Here is a 17,966-nt window from a genome sequence, read left to right as displayed (position 1 = left end):
ATTTCTTTCCTCTCTTTCCTGCATCGTCAGCTTTTCCTCTCTACCAAATAAGTCCTATAAGCACACAACGTAATTCCTCCTATCTTTAAAAAAACTCTTCTTTTGACCTTTCTTTCTTCAAACACTGCCACAATTCCCTGCTCCACTTTTCAGCAAAACTTTGCAAAATATTTGTTTGTATTCACTGTCACTAATTCCTCTCTTCTCATTCTCTCTTCATCAGGCTTTCCACCTCCCTGAGCATCAGAGCAACCCTGTTCTTTACTTGATGTATAACCACTCAGCATAGAGCAAGTGAATGATCTACATCTATACTAGAGTGTGAAGTTTCATACACACCTGATTACCATAAGCATACAGAAAATGGCTTCGTGGGTGGAATGTCATTCCAACAGGAGAAGAGAATGATGAAGGAAAAAAGAAAATTGGAAATTTTTGTATTAATCTTGGTTTGTTGTTTTTTAGGATCCTCACAGAGACAGTGGTATTTTTCTAGAAATAGATAAACAAAGCAGGAGCAAATCATAAGAATTTTTCCACCAATAGTACTAGTCTATGTTACAATTTTTAGAGTTTCCTGTTACTTGGATTTGGATTAAGATAGCAACAAAACACTTAACACAGCATAGAACTGGAAGGATTAGCAACTATTGGTATCTCTTTACTCTGCCTCCCCCCACCATACATGTCTACTTTATAGATGTTGAACATGAAGTAAAGGAGATTAAATAATTTTCCCATTTATTATTTAATAATAATAATTTAATTAATAATAATTTAATTATTATTATTAAATAATAAATGTCATGGGGGGATTTATTGTAGAATCATTACTGAACTCAACAGACTCCAAGGCCCATGCTCATAACTATAATGTCAAACTACTTTTTAAAAGTGTGGATGCCTAGACCACACTCCAATTCTGTCAGATCATGATTTTGAAGGGGATCAGCATATGCACCCCCAAGGCATGCCACTTTGGTATAAAGATTATTTTAAGCTGAAGATATTTGAGATTCAAGAGATGCAGACAAAATCCTTCCCTTATCTTGACGAAAAGCAGCAACTTCTGGGATAAAAGGCTGCCATTAATTCCTCTTCAGAGCAGATCTACTCCCAGAAGGCAGAATGTGAACAAAACCTACCCCAAATCCCTTCTCCAGGGGAGTTTCATGGCCCTGAAGGAGACGGAAAGACCACGCATACCTGTACAAACAAACATCACAAACTTCCTTACCTCCTGTTTGTTCTCCTGTAAACCATTATCTTTTCATTTGTTTTCCCTTAAGTACCTTTCTCACTCAACCCCTTAAACTATTAAGATGGCATATAACCTCCAAATTTTAACTACCTTTTGAATTATTCATCACTGACTTTCACTCGCATGTATGGGCCCTGCATGCATAAAGAAATTGTTTTCTTTTCTCCTGTTAATCTGTCTTTTGTCAGTTTAATTTGCAGGGCCCCTAAAACTGAACATAAGAGGGCAGAGGAAAATTATTTTCTTTCTCCCCTAAAATCATGAGGGTAGGGCTAGTTCCACTTTTTGTTCATTTAAACTAACCATTCTACAGACACTTAAATTTATATAGACCAAACTCAGCTTACATTCTCCTGAAGAATAAGCAAAGAAGCATTACTACACAAACGGCTCTGTATTTTCCATTTTCATCAAACTGAATGACAATAAGAGGCAAGACATCTATGAAGTATCAAACTATATTGTTAACCATAAATAATTTCACTGTAGCCAATTTTATCACCTTCTACTGTCAAAGATAAAAAGAACTTGGAAATAAGTTTTGCAAAGGTAAGTTTTCACTATTGTGGTGTCAACAGCAATCACCTCTGGGCTATAAGGCCTACCTGGTTATGGAAGAGGTAGACTCCAGAACTTTGCTCTTGGTCAACAAGAAATGTTACCACAGTTGAAAGAATAGTTTTCATTCCTTTTGAAATGGGGGGTAAGCAAGGTAACCATTCAAGAAATGGTTCTTTACTATAAAAACAAGAGCTTGCCTACAAAAAGACAAAGGAAAAGTTAATGCCATTCTTGAACTAAAGAAGTCCTAATTAGTTCTTGCAGGCAAATAAACTAATGAACTACACTAATTGTGTTGTCATGACTGGCCACAAATAATAGTGATATATCTTTAATACCTGTGTTTCTCTTCTGGGGGATATGAGTCTAGAAAACACTGTAAAGCATCCCTTTCTGGCATGGATTGTTTTTCTAGAACCACTGTGTGGGTCTAGATTTAACATAATTAGCTAATTACCATTAAATCTAAGTACAGGCGCCACTGGGAGCAAAGAGTGATTGTTAAGCTTTTGAGTCTAAAAATTGCCATTTTTTAGGTTAATAACAACCTATGAAATCATGCACCATAAAATTTCTTACTTTTTGAAATATTTAATACCATACCTCACTTAGGGTCCTGTTTCTCTCAAAGGTGATAGTAACATAATCAACTATAAAATATAAAGGTACAGAAATTATAAGTAGGATCTATATTTTTAAACGTATCACTAATTAAATGATACAATTAAATTGTATCATTTACAATACAATTTTCTTGCACTTACAACAGGGCATGCCTATTGTGTCAGATTTAAACTAATTTTTCCCCCAGTTTTAGGCCATTAACTTATACAAAACAAAGCTATCTTTATATTTAATTCTATTTTTATTTTATTTCATTTTATCTAATCTATATATGCTAGCTATGTTGAAAAAAGCTTATTAATAGTTCTTTAACTAAAATTTACCTTCAAAATGTTCTCTGTTAGCAAAACATCTTTCATTATACCACAGTTTTCCTTTGATGTAGTCAACCTACATAAATAAACAAAAATGTCATTTAGGCAATATGTAGCCTTAAGATGTAAAAATAGAAAAACTTATAAGAAATTTTAAAAGTTCAATAGTTCAGGGATGTGAGGCAAATAAAAAAAGGAAAACTGTATGCCAGCAAAATAAAAGTTCGTAGAATGAGGACAAGAAACAAGAATATGCTTTTTGAACAACACACAAAAAAGGAATAAAAAGAAATTTCGCATGATTGACATATGTTAATGGAAGATGCTACTATCTATGAGCTGTCTTTCCGAGGCTCTCAGGAGCTGTTGATCTTTCATTACAGTTAAAATGGGCCACATGCTTATCTTTTATTCTCCTTCAGCTGAGCTAGGTTTAAGGAGACTTCCCAGAGGCTTGACAGCAGCAAGAAGCAATAAGAAAAAAAGCCACAAAATACAGGTTTTGGAAAATTGGTCATACAGGAGAAGCTTCCAAGAAGGCAAGATTATAGATGTTGGATATGAATTATATGCAAGAATTTGAGATGGTTTTGTTATAGGTGTCATTGAAAAAATGTTGCCTGCCATATCAGTAAACAAAGGATGTTGCAGCCATCAAGCCAGTACAGCCACTCCGATGGTGAGCCCTGAGGGAACTCAGGACGGAGACAAATGAGCTGCCCACTGCCAAGCCCTCAGTCACTGCAGCCACCTCCCAAGGATGCACCCTGAGGAGACTCAGGATGACAAAGCACAGGATACTGGCCCCAGATAGCTGAGGTGCACATCAAAGGAATGATTTCAGGGAGCCCAGACTCTTGCATCTTTCCGTACATAGAAAAAGGACTAAATTCCTTAAGTTGAGATATCTGGTTTTCTTTAATTAACAGTAATCTTTTGATGTTCTGACTACCTGGTCTTTGTTGCAAAAACTCCTAAATATCCTCCTCCTCCCTTACCTCTTAGGAGTAGTCTCTCAGAGCTATCTGAGAGTCTGTGTCCCAGGCTTATGTCCTCAGTTTTGTCCACTGAATAAAACATAACTCAACTTCTAGGTTGTGTGTGTGTGTGTTTTTTTTTTTTTTTTCGGTACGCGGGCCTCTCACCGTTGTGGCCTCTCCCATCGCGGAGCACAGGCTCCGGACGCGCAGGCTCAGCGGCCATGGCTCACGGGCCCAGCCGCTCCGCGGCGAGCGGGATCTTCCCGGACCGGGGCATGAACCCGTGTCCCCTGCATCGGCAGGCGGACTCTCAACCACTGCGCCACCAGGGAAGCCCTGTGTATTTTTTTGGTCAACATAGGAAGATTCTGACTCTCATATTATTGTTGAGACAAAAGGAAGACCTTCTTACATATTTAAAGACCAGTAATAAAATCTGCATAATCTGTGCATTAAAAGCCTTTAAAATGTTCTAGAATAGATTGTGGTGATGCTTGCACAACTCTGTGAATATACTAAAGGCCATTGAATTGTACACTTTAAGTGGGTGAATTTTATGCTATATGAATTATATATTGATAAAACCACTGAACAAACAAAAAAGCCTTTTAAAATGGAGTGGACAATATTTGAATTTCAACCTATGGTTTTATATCAATGAGCTTTTGAGTTCTCATATTAATCTGCAGTTTTTCAGGATGCCATAACTATCATGATTATAGCTGGGCAATTAGTATAGAATCTTTATCGGGCCCTGATTCCTTTTTTACTCTTTAGATCCCTTCTTTTTTTTGTTTTTTCCTACCTGGAATAAAACTCGTAATAGTCCAGTGAATATCCTTGGGGATAATTTAATCTGATCAGGCTGACTTTATTCCAAGGATGAGCTCATGCCCCAGGCCTGATTTAGAGTCACAAAGGTGGGTCAGGAATGAACACATATCCAAGTCAGGTTAATGAGTCGGCGCTGAGGCTTGCTGGAACCACCGGGGAAGAGATACTTTATTCCTGTGGGGAGTGCTAAACTGATGGCACATAAACCTGGTGGCTATTCTTACTGACAATTGGAGAAAACCCACTGAGAATGAAGCTAATGTAGAGGAAAACAGACTCAAATGCTGAGAAGACAGGGTTGGACGGACATCTGTTAGGCACTAAATCCAGTCATGTCTGGAAGCTGGATTCATTCACTCCTTGAATTCCCTGTTCACATGAGCCAACAACTTCCTCTCCTTTGCTAAAATCTGTTTTAGTTTGGTTTCTGTCATTTGCCTTCAGAAGTTTCTATCTGTCTGGGGAGAAAACACAGCTTTTTTTTTTTTTTTTTTAAAGTTGCTACTTTGATTCGTGAACCGGGCTGAGGTTTTTCTTATGTAATGTTATTTAATCACTTCACCTCTAAGAGGTAGATATTGTCATGCCCATTTTAAAATGAAGAAATTGAGGCCCAGAGAGGTATATGACTGCTCAAAGTTCCATGCTGCATGGCTACTAAGCTCATCCAAGATTGGACTCCTGTCCATCTTCATTTATTCACTCATGGATTCTGCAAATATTTATTGAGACAGCCTATCTACAAGGCAGCCTAATAATAGCATACAATAGTAAATAGGATAGTTCTTGACACAAAACCTAAAGTCTGGTGAGGTTAGTCAGAGGGCTCAATGGATAAAATAGGGTGACAAATGACAGCAGTTGGTATTGAGAGGTTTGAGACTGCATACTGCACCCAATATACATTGAGTATAGATGTATAACAGATTTTGCCTCACGCCAAGTTCCCAATTTAGGGCCTTTGCACCTCTGTCTGGACATATTTTGTCGAAATCATTTCTTCAAATCATTTGAGTTTCTGCTTAAATTTCACCTCCTTGGAGAGGCCTGCTATAATCACCATGCTTAAATACAATATTATCTTCCCTTCACTTTCTACTTCTCTTTCCTGCTTTAATTTCAATAAACCCTTGTTACTCTCTACAATCATATTCTGCATATATTTGTGTACTTGTTCATGGTCTAGCTCCCTCAGGAGAATGGGAACCTACAGGAGAGTCAGGACTTTATCTGTCTTGCTCACTATGGAATCTTCTTTGTCTAAATAAGCCTGGCTCAACAAACATCTGTTGAATAGATGAATAAGTGAATGAATAAATCACCAAGTATTAACTCCTTCAAATTCCTGGCTGGACAGCCACATACACCCCATTCTTACTATCCTTCCTTCAATCATTTTAGAAGATGTCTTTCCCAAAGGTAAATCCCTATACTTTTAAGAATAAGTTCACTTCCCCCTTTCTTTCCCCTGCCACACGACCTCACTATCTTTGGGACACTTGTAGTTCCCCTCTCCCTCATCACTACCAGAAACCCCTGTGTTTTGCTGAAACATTTTAGCTCACGAGGATTTATTTTAATATCCTTGTGAACGGTAAAAACCTCTATGAGGGCAATTTGTGATTGTCTTTTAATATTGCACAAGCATTTACTCCTTGATGTGTGAATCCAAGTTCCAGGAATGTATTGTACTGATATACCCAGACATGTACAAACTTGTTCGGTATAAATTATTAATGGCAGCATTGTTTGTAATACAAAAGCAAAAGATTAGAAAACTACCCAAGTATCCATCAATAGGAGACAGGCTAAGTAAACTCTGGTTAAGTTCACACAACGGAATATTTGCAGCTATAAAAAAAAGAAGGGCAGGCTTAGGTCTGGTAAAAAGCACAAACAAGGTTCCTGTCTCACTTACAGCTTACATTTCTAGGTCTGTCTTTATTTCTGGCATCCCACTCCTTCACGGGAGTCTCTGGATAGTAAGCTCTCCTGATGCCTTATCTGTGACAATTTCTTTTCTTCACCCTCATTCTTGAATGTTATAGTTTAGCTAGGTTTGGAATTCTCTCTTGACAGTTTTCCCCCTTGCTCTTTCTGATGTAAATCACTTTTGCCTACCTGGCCTTCCCAGTTCTCAGCTTCACGTTTCTTCCAATCAATACAGCAAGAAGTCAGTTCCTTTTGTTTCCTGAGAAGTAAGTGCCCCTTTGCTTTAGACAGTGTGAGTGAGTGTGCGTGTGTATGCACAGGTGGGTGTGTGTCCACAGGCCTGTATGAGGACAGGATGGGGAGGAGACATGGCAAAAGGCTAGAAATGCTCATAATTTTGTTGTGCTTTCCAAACTAAAGCATGCTTATATGTTGATGGGAATGACTTAGTTGAATCTCAGAACTTGACCTCATAACAGAGAGGGGAGATAACTGATGGAACAAAATCCAGAATCAGAGCTGTAGAATCAGAGTTTACATGGTACTTGTATCAAATTAGAAAGAGTGCCCCGGGACTTCCCTGGTGGTGCAGTGGTTAAGAAACTGCCTGCCAAGGCAGGGGACACGGGTTCTGAGCCCTGATGCAGGAAGATCCCACATGCTGCTGCGGAGCAACTAAAGCCCGTGCGCCACAACTACTGAAGCCCGCGTGCCTGGAGCCTGTGCTCCGCAACAAGAGAAGCCACCGCATGAGAAGCCCGCGCGCAGCAACAAAGACTCAGTGCAGCCAAAGATAAATAAATAAAATAAATAAATTTATAAAAAAAAAAAAAGAAAGATAAGGTAGGCACAGACCCACACGGGGGTGGGGGGTAAGCGGATTGGGGAGTCAAGTGTTAGCCATATTTCGGCTCTCACTATCTTTTCAGCTGGGTGTCCTTGTGCAGAACGCACTGAACAACCACAGCAATCCTGGACAGAACATATAAAGATGGGATGGGGACCACCTCAGAGACAAAGAGGGGGCATTTCCTCCTTTGAAACAGAAGGGGGTATCATTGCTTAATGGTTACTGGAAATACATCTTTTTAGTTCAAACTGTAAATAATATTATAGTATCAGCAATAATAATCTATATTATGAATTCTTGTCTTGTACCTCATCTCTTAGGTCACCAAGGAAACATATCTTTTAACCAACCCTTGGAAATTGAAAGCTTCTTACCCTTTCGAAACCACAAAAGTCTGCCCTTGAAAACTAGAAGAAAGAAAAAAAGGAATTTTAATCTTTGCTTGTAAATCGGAAGGCATAACAAAACAGCAATTTAAATTATACTAAAGGAGATGACGTTTTTTACATCCCAGCAGTTAGGAGTATCAAACACTAAAACCAGCTTCTTAAGTAGTTTGCAGGGTATCTTGGAGATTTCCCCCTCAGTCTTTGCCTTGTTCCACCATTTGATTAATTTATTTATACTTTAACTTAATTCCAGAAAGGATTTGAGTTCAAAACCCCACCTTTTAATGATTTAAATGGAGGAGTTAAGAAGTGTATAGGAAGAAACTAGGTCGGCCACCGACTGGGGTTTAGGAAGGCACATCCTTATCCCACTATTTTCTCCATGGCCACTCTGTCTTCTGCCCAGCCCAGTGCAGCTCCTCGACCAGGCCCTCAGGATGTACAGCCCACACCTAACTCTCTGTGCTTTGACCTCAGGTCACTGCTCCTGGCTGTTTCAACTCTCTTCTTTAGCAACCACATGATAAGCACATAAAAGGCCAGATCTATTAGCTGTCTGAGCAACAAATGATACTTTCTTAGAGATAATGAGGAAGAAGGAAGGTTGTGAATATTTGTAAACCTGAAAAAAGGTAATAATTACCATGTATAAGAAATAACTACTTCTTAACCAATACAATCATCCCTTCTACACTTCCCCAATCTTTTCTCCTACTGTTCCTAAGTCTTTATTACTGTTCTTATTTCTGTTGAGGTAATTTTGAGAGCTATTTATTAACATATTTAAGAATTGATTTTCCTTCTCTCAATCCCAAAACTTACTTTTAATTACTTTATTTATTTATTAATTAATGTCTCTTTTCAATGCCTTATTTTGGAGCAGATGGGAGTGACAAAGCAGAAGCTGAGGAAGTGCTTTAAAACAAAAAACATGGTATCGAAGCTTTGATACAGCCAGTTAAGAATAAAAAGAGAAAACTCATCAGAAGGACATAATTTTAATTTATGTTATTTTGTAATATTATATCTGGCTTTATGTACCTTAAAGCATTTTGGGAACATATATGACTATTTACAAGTATATAGGGTATTTTCTATACGAATTATTTGAAACGCCTCATAAATTTGTATAGCAATAAAGCTAGCACCATTTCCAAATGATGTATTCAACACTATAAGGCAAAGGAAAATGTATATTATATATTATATTATATATATAATATTACGCTCACTATATTACGCTCTTATGGTTTTTAAAAGGAAGAAGCATTTTAGTTCTAAGATACACCACACATAACTCAAGTATCCACTATTTCTACTTTATGTCACAGAAGATATTTAAGGTTATTAGTTACAGAGCAATTCACCTACCATTAAGACAGAGGAGGATGGATAGCGAAGATCTCCACTTATAAAAAGACCCAAAGAGGTGAGGATAACTAAAAAATGATTTGTTAAAACCATATCCACCATGGAAAGCTCTGTGTGTTCTAAAGGAAGAAATCATACCATGGGTTAAAAAGTAAGGAAAAAGTGACGTCCTCAGCAAAGCAAAGACATTTCATAAATATCCATCAAGTGTTGATGTAAAGGAAATGCTGACGATGAAGGCACTGTTAGAGGAATTACCTTCTCCAACTTGGGAAGAGACCATGTCTGTCAGGTTATACCACGTGGTATCATCATAATTCCAAAATCCAGAAAAGCTGAGGCCTATGTAAACACCTACCATGAGAGAAAAGGGAAATTAAGGCAACACAACTTTGCAAAGTGAATAACCAACTCCTAAGGTGCTAGGTCTTTAGTGGGCAGAGCCTGCATCTGCCCCACCTTCCAGCTCACTCTCCACCCCTGCCTCAACTCCCCTCCTTCAGTTTGAATCTCACTTCCCCCAGCACTGGAAGATAAAGTAACTTGGGTTACACCACAGGAGTTTAGCCAACCATCTAATTATTAAGGATTTTGTTTTGTATTGAAGGGGATCAGAATATGCCACCCCCAGAATATGGCACTTTGGCAGAAGGATTATTTTGAGCTGGAGGCAACTGAGAATCAACTGATGCAGGAAGAGTTCTGTGCCTCCCCTTGCCTGCCTAAAAGCAGGGCATTTTCTAACCACCTCACTCTGTATCAGGAAGAGAAGAGAGAGCAATCTTATCACAAGAGACAGGGAGTTGACACCAAGATGAGTTTGCATAAACAGACTTTACTAAAATAACTCTTATCTCCCATTAGTCCACCCACATATTTCCTTGTCACTTCTCCACAGTTTCTTGTCCCTTGAGGCCTAGACCCCTTTCCTTTGTTAAGATGGTACATAAGTCCCCAAGTTTAACCACTTCTTTGAATTTCTTTTCTGTGAACTCTTGTGAATATAAATATTAATAAAAATTGCATGTCTTTTCTCCTGCTAATGTCTTGGTTAATTGGTAGGCCCCCAATCATAACCTAAGAGGGTACAGGAAGAGCTTTTCCTCCCTGAGAATATCCTTCTAAGCAAAAATATGTTCCTATTTCAAGAATATAATTATAGTCAACAGTACAAAAACTCCAAAGAAGAAAATTAAAATGTGAACCCCAAGAGGGAAGAAACTATGTTTGATTTACTTATAAAGTGATTTACTTTAATATTTGTGATTTTAAAAATAGAAAAAAAACCTGTTAATATGAGAATATTAAACCAATTAAAACTTATGAGAACTTATTAAAAGGAGGCTGAGCATGTTGGAAATAGTGAAAGCGCTTTGCTCCTTGGTCTCACCTTTCCTTGGCCATAGCTAGGAATGCTTAGAGTCTTTTGTGTTTTATTTATTTTTTAAATTCTTACCTAGGTTTTTTTTTTTTAATATTTGTTCTTTGGTTTTATTTATTTATTTATTTGGCTCTGCCGCCCACACAGCACACGGGATCTTAGTTCCCCCACCAGGGATCGAACCCACGTTCCCTACAGTAGAAGCGCGGAGTCTTAGCCACTGGACCGCCAGGGAAGTTCTGAGTCTTTTGTGTTTTAAATGCAGAACATTAATCTGAAGTCTAGTCAACAGGCATAACTGTGGGGGTGGTGGAGGGTAGAGGGAGCCTGAAGAGAGTTGATAATCCAATGCACATGCTTTGTTTCCAAAAGATGAATGTAGGATCACTCGTATTGTGAAGTGTGTGTTTTAACTCCCAGCTCTTTTCTGTGTAGGGAAAGATGTAGAAGGAAATGTTATCATCATCCACTTTTTCCAGAAAGAGGAAAGCTAAAGACAAGCTTGTGACTTTCTAAGCATAAAATCTAGTTCTGCAGATAAACTGCACTATATTCTAAGTGGGGATGATTATAGGTATCCAGCATATCACATGACCGGATTCCTGCAGAGTCTAGAAATATTTAATGGAGCAGTAAAATAAATGCTTTATTCTGGTTGATATTTTAGCCTGAAATTAAGTTATAGGCCACTCTCTATGACACACTGGCCACAATTGCATCCCAGGGTTACAGAAGCTGATGCAGATTTTGCAAAGATTTTGGATTTTATTCTAACGGGCAAAGGGAAGCCACTGGAATGTCTGAAGCAGGAAAATGATGTGATTCGTTTTACACTTGAGATCACTGTGGTGGCTGTAGGGAGGGTGAGTTGTACCGGGTTTAGAAACAGGGAGACCACTTAAGAGGCTGTGAATTAGTCTCGTGGAAAACCAGTGCTGACTTGACAAAGATTTTAGCAGAGGAGAGAAGTGGTCACACTGAGGATAGACACTGGATGTGGCATCGTCCTGGAATGCCATCAGAGTAAGAACAGTCAAGAGTGTACACTAGATTTGATTTTTGAGTAATTGGATATGAATTGGGATGAAGAATACTGGAGGAGAACAGATTTTAGAGGGAATGAATCAAGAGTTCTGGCTTAGACTTGTTATAGCTGAGATGCATCAAGAGGAATTATAAAACAGACAACTGAATATAGGAATTTAGCTTCAAGGAAGTGGTCAGCACCAGAAATACAAATTCAGGGATCATTAGCCTGAAGGTGGCATTATTACCAGAGGACTGGATTAAGTTTCCCAGAGAGAATCTGGTTACATAAGGAAGGAGAGTCGAGGACAAAGCCCCATTTCATCGACACTTCAGAGGTCACAACAAAAGAGCAGGCTTAGAAAACTAAGGAGTGATCAATGAGGTAAGATAAATGTAACTGAAGGTGGTGTCAAGAACCCAAGAGAATAAAGTGTTTTGAGGAGAAATAAAGTGGTTAACTGTGTCAAATTCTGCTGGGAGGGAAAGTAGAATGAGGATAAAGAATTGGCTGTTGGAATCAGCAACATGGAGATCACAGGCGATCTTGGGAAGAATTGTTTCAGAACAGTGATGGCAACAATCCGATACGCAGTGAAACGAAGATAAAATGGGAGGTGGAAAATGTAGCACCACCTAAAATAAATTCTTCCCATACATTTTGTCTGAAGGAGAACAGAGGGATGAGGGATAGTGGTAAAGTGAGATAAATGAAGATTTTGGCTAAGATGGGGGATTTTAGGGTATGTTTGTATGCTAATGCCTCTAAGTCAGTAAAGAGGGAAAGCATGATGATACGGGACAGAAAGGTGAGAACTGCGGGACAGATGCAGGAGCGAGGTTCTCCAGATGACTGGGGAGAATGGGATGCAGGACACGAGAGGTGAGGAGTGGCCTTTGGTAGCAGCAGAGACACTTCTCACGATGCAACAGGCAAGAAGGCAAAGCACGCAAGTACAAAGGCAAGTAGGACGGCAGATGCGCACAGGAGCGATGATGGAGTGCCTTGCGATCAGTCTTAGTCTTCTACATCAAGTATTAAAGGCACAGCTGAGACCAGAGAAGGAAAGGAGGTGAGGTAGAGTGTTTGAGGAGTGGGAAGAGGTGTGACAAGGTCATTTTGCAGAGTGGGAAAATAAACATACCAGGGAAGAGAGATAAGATTTCTGGGCAGTGCTGAGTACCCACTTGGGACTTGTGATCATGAATTTATAGTGAGACCACTTCGTGGAATTTTAAAGTGAGACTGGTATGCAACTTTTTTCTAGTAATATTCTGCTATTCCAGTGGCATAGAGGTGGTTTTAAGGAGAGTTGGGATTGTGCAGGCAAAGAAGTTACAGAAGTATTTATAAGGAGAGACTATGAAAATTATGGTGAAAAAGTTAAGGATGTTGAGGAGTGAAAAAAGTGGTAGAAACAACATATTGAAGTCTCCATGAAATCAAAGAGATGTCAGAGTGTGAGTACTAGGGTAGACTGAAAGAATAGAAGGTAGTGGGCAGAGCGTGAGATGGTTGTAGTGAAGATTTTGGAGACAGTAACATCAGAGACAACAAGGTCAAGAAAATGACCACAGAAGTAAGATGGGGGAAAGATCATTGGAGGAGAGGAGGTCGTGAAAGCATGGGTCCATATGGGTGGTGAAATCACCAAACATAGTGACAAAAATAAGGTGCAGAGGAAGGCAGGGGTCCAGACGCTAAACTCATCCATGAGTGTGAGTGATGGGAAGGTCATCATAGGCTGCCAACCAAGAAGAGTTAGAGGGAGTAAAGTTTGAGTTCAAAGGAGCTGGGCATTCTGAATGAGAAGACAGGAGTAATTATTAATAAGTAGCCCTTAAGGAACAAGGACAATGCCCCTTGAGACTCAGGCATGTGACATGTGAGAGGGCCGCAGGGGAAAGAATGTTAACTGGGAGTGGCCAGATTATTCTTTATGGCAAGAAAGTTAAGGGACCATTCTGAGAAACGATTAGTAGTACAGGGGAATTTGCTGATGACAGACCACAAATTCCAATGAATGGATTTGGGTAGATGGAGAGGGACAGAAGTTTGGGTGAATTTAAAGGAAGTCCAGAACAGTATGTGGGATAGGGTAACCATAAGTGACCTGGAGACTTAGGTTTCTGGTGGTGACATAGAACTGGGTGAGAGTCATGATGGCGTTAGGAGTGTCACAGAGGAGAAAGGTGGGTAATAAGTCGAAACTGGAACACACGGGGCTCCTCGATACCTGTTCCCACCATTAACTCCATGTGGGATGAAACACAGTGTGTGGACAAACCAGGGCCTCATAAAGAAACTGCTAGTTAGGCTTGATACTGTGGGAACTTACTTTCTGCTTCAGCGCAGTGGGGGCCAGTTGGGGGAAAAGGCGGTTTCATCTAAAAACAGGTTTCCAAACTGTTTCTTTTCTTGAGACGTTGAAGCGATCGGGTGAGTGAGACCCCAAGGAGTTGAGACTGCCCCTTCTCTCCTATGACTCTCAGGGGTGTGGCAGGATGCAGAGACTGGCTCTTTTCCTGTGACTCACAAAAGTAAGGCAGGTTTGGACCGAGAGGAGGAGGGGGCCCTAGCCTGGCATCCGTGGAACAAAGGTAGACAAGGAGTTTCCATCTGGTTGAGAGAGAGGAAAAAGAGACACAGGCTCTCTAAACTAATTCAGCACAAGCAGGCACTCCAAGCTAGAGGTATCTAAAAGACTACAAGACATTAGGAATTCAAAGAAATCTGGGGCAAGGCTATCTGTCTATTCCTATATCAGTGCATACTGCTTGAATCTATTACTTTATAATAAGTCATGGTAGGCAACCTATTGTGCTTTTTATTCTTCTTTAAAATTATGCTTGTTATTCATGTTGCTTTATTCTCCCACCTGAATTTTGGGATTGGTTTATCAATTTCCACACACACAAAATACTGCTGTAATTTTGCTTGGACTTGTATCAAACTGATTGATAAACATGGAGAGAATTAACATCTTTACAATACCAGAAGTTCCTGTTCATGAACATAAAATATCTTTTTTGTCTTTTTTTATAGCCTTCATTAAAGTTTTATAATTTCTATACAAAAGGCCTTGCAAGTCGTTTTTTGTTTATTTCTAGGTCCCTATTGGGGTTTATTACTTTCTGAATAGGATTTTTAAAATTATAATCTTTAATTACTCTTTGGTGGAGTGGTTTTTGTATATTGTTGATATGTTCCTCAATTCCATAGCACTCCCATATTTGTTCTGATAGTCTGTTGATTCTTTTGGATATTTATATAGATACACATATAATCTATGAGTAATAAAATTTTGTTTCTTATCTTTTAATTCTTTTTTTCACTCATATTTATTAGATTTGGGGACTAGGAGTTCATCAATCACCTAAGAAAAACAAACTAGAACAAGATGATTAGTAATTGAAATGTGTAAGGATGCTATTAAATATTACAACAGTAACTGAAAAACACGTATGTAACAAATAAAATAATGTGATACCTTAGAACAACTTTACCTATTCACGTATGGCAGGCATAGAAGATGGATTAGAAATGCAGTGAATAATCTCTGGGAGGGAGGAACATATTAACAGAGGGCAGAGTATCAAGGAAATTTGGAGAGACACTAAAGTCACTAGTAACATGGCAAAAGTCACAGAGAAAAAAGTTTATCACACTAGCAAGTAGACAAGGGAAAGTGATGAAGAGTAAGTTCTTAGGTGTTTTTTGGAGACATTTTCACTCCATTATGCCTCTGTGTTTAACTTGTACTGCCAGTTAAACATCACTGTAATAAAATACAAAACACCACCTCCAAATTTGAATAAAGCTGCAAACTTACCATCAAGTGTTGTGTTCATAATGAAGCCAAGTAACACTACATCATTGGCACATGGGCACTTTGCTGTTTTGAGATCTACCACATGTGGATATAATTTACTGATGTCATTTTTTGTCATTATAGTCCCAAGTTTCCACTGAAGAATAGGTTCTGTGGAAATCAAGTTTTGGTGTTTAAGTTGTGGCAGCACTCTTGAAAAATAGAACACTACTGTTTTCTTTTTTGTTTTTATCTTTAAAAAGTTTTTTTTAAATTTTTATAAATTGAAATATAGTTGATTTACAATGCTGTCTTAATTACTGCTGTACAGCAAAGTGACTAAGTTATACATATATATACATTCTTTTTCATATTCTTTTCCATTATGGTTTGTCACAGGCTATTGAATATAGTTCTCTGTGTATACAGTAGGACCTTGTTGTTTATTCATTCTAGATATATCAGTTTGCATCTGCTAATCCCAACTCCCAATCCGTCCCTCTCCCACCCCCCTCCTCCTTGGCAACCAGCAGTCTACTCTCTATGTCCATGATCTGTTTCTTAGATAGGTTCATTTGTGTCATACTTTAGGTTCCACATATAAGTGATATCATATGATATTTGTCTTTCTCTGTTGGACTTACTTCACTTAGTACAATAATCTCTAGTTGCATCCATGTTGCTGTAATGGCATTATTTCGTTATTTTTTATGGCTGAGTGATATTCCATTTTATATATGTACCACATCTTCTTTATCTGTACATCTGTCAACAGACATTTAGGTTGTTTCCATGTCTTGGCTATTGTGAATAGTGCTGCTATGAACACAGGGGTGCGTGTACCTTTTTGAATTATGGTTTTGTCTGGATATATGCCCAGGAGTGGGACTGCTGAATCATATGGTAGTTCTATTTTTAGTTTTCTGAGGAACTCCCATACTGTTTTCCACAGTGGCTGCATCAACTGACACTCCCACCAACAGTGTAGGAGGGTTCCCTTTTCTCCTCACCCTCACCAGCATTTGTTATTCATAGACTTTTTAATGATGGTCATTCTGACCCACGTGAGGTGGTACCTCATTGTAGTTTTGTTTTGCATTTCTCTGATAATTCATAACTGCTTTCTTTTATGGGTTTTAAAGGCACTATGTAAAGGAACTGTTCCATTGTTTTAAAAAATGGGTGTATTACCTCACTTTTCATCAGTTAAAAATAGGTTGTTGATTCTTATTTTCCAGAGTAGGAGGAATGAAGTCTAATTTTCTTGAAGGGGGCCTGGCAAGGTCATACTGCAGAAGAGCAGGTGAGGTGGGAGATACTGCTTTGAACATCTTTGGAAAATACAATTGGTCACAGGATCTATCTCTAGAAATGGAGTTGCTGGATCACAGGGTTTGCACATTTATAGCATAGAGAATAACTTCTGCTTTGAGAGGCCACACATTTACTTTCTGTTCACTTTCCCAATCCCATAGAGAGCAGGAGATATATATATATATATATATATATATATATATATATATATATATATATATATATATATAAGAATAAATCTAGAAAAGCAATAGGGAACAGGGAAAGTTGTCATCAGTGGCCAAGACACTTAGAAGGATTTCTGGAAGATACAAAGGAGTTAGGGAGGGACAAACAGGAAAAACCAATCAGAGGTAGGACATCTCCAACCCTTCAATGCAGCAATCTACTCTTAGATATACAAAGGGTTGGAGTTGGATAAAGTCAAATTTTAAAGCATGAGAAATGGGAGGTTTTTTTTTCTGAAAAAATGAGAAAAGAGAATACAAAAAGTAAGCAAGGACAGTTTGACAGAGTACTGTTGTCTGAATTTCAAAAATAGTCAAAGGACTTTTAAGAATACAGACACAATCACTCTGTAGCTGTTTACATTTCTGCATCGTGAATCTCCTCCATCTCCTCATCAAACTCTCAATAAAATCTGCTACAAAGCCAAAGACTTTAGGTGATATATGCTTCCCTTTGTGCAAAGCAAGAAAAGGAGCTAAGTTTCCATCTGGGTTGACATAGTGTAGCACAGCGACAGCCAAGAAGAAGAAGAGAAACAATTTATAACCAAACTAATTCACTCTGAAATTCAAAGAAATCTGGGGTAAGGCAGTTGACTTTCCAGGGTATAGCATATGTGTACAATTAATGACCAGATCTTAAAGGACAGGGAGATTTGAGCTTGTATCTGGGACATGATTGCACTGAATCGAAAATGCCTCTTTACCCATGTGGTCTATTTTAAACGTTTTAAGAATGAGGGAGTGATCAAAAGTCTTGGCTGCTGAGAAGCTACAAAGGAGATGGAAAAGTGACCAATGTGAAAGTGACTGGTGATTGTATTAAGAGCAATTTTAGTGGAGTAGTCTGGACTCCGGATCAGAGATGAGGAAGTAGGGACAATATTTTTCAACATCTCATTTGAGATAGGTAATGAAGAAAGGTTCCCAACTGTAACTCTAACCTTAATGCTTGATTGCCACTTCCCAATGTTTTCTCCTCATGTCTTCAGCATCTCAGAAAATGATACCACCATCCACTTCATTGCTCAAGTAAGAAATCTAGGATTCATCCTTAATATCTGTGTCCTTCATCCCCAGTCCACCCAGA

General features: G+C 38.6%; 1 protein-coding gene across 1 annotated transcript in view; it reads right to left on the bottom strand.

The window, feature by feature from the left end:
* CATSPERB (cation channel sperm associated auxiliary subunit beta) overlaps window positions 1–17,966 on the bottom strand; it is a 131,561-nt gene that overhangs the window by 75,598 nt on the left and 37,997 nt on the right. The window contains exons 6-13 of the mRNA XM_033850710.2: window positions 15,357–15,506; window positions 9,375–9,470; window positions 9,117–9,235; window positions 7,731–7,763; window positions 2,770–2,836; window positions 2,426–2,472; window positions 1,867–2,019; window positions 340–492 (exon numbers count right to left, since the gene is read on the bottom strand). Of these exons, the coding sequence (XP_033706601.2) occupies window positions 340–492; window positions 1,867–2,019; window positions 2,426–2,472; window positions 2,770–2,836; window positions 7,731–7,763; window positions 9,117–9,235; window positions 9,375–9,470; window positions 15,357–15,506 (818 nt within the window). The remainder of the gene's footprint in view (window positions 1–339; window positions 493–1,866; window positions 2,020–2,425; window positions 2,473–2,769; window positions 2,837–7,730; window positions 7,764–9,116; window positions 9,236–9,374; window positions 9,471–15,356; window positions 15,507–17,966) is intronic.

The sequence above is a fragment of the Tursiops truncatus genome, chromosome 2 (assembly GCF_011762595.2).
Source record: "Tursiops truncatus isolate mTurTru1 chromosome 2, mTurTru1.mat.Y, whole genome shotgun sequence".
NCBI lineage: Eukaryota > Metazoa > Chordata > Mammalia > Artiodactyla > Delphinidae > Tursiops > Tursiops truncatus.
Note: the sequence above shows the minus strand (reverse complement) of the source record. Positions and strands in the feature narration are given on the sequence as shown.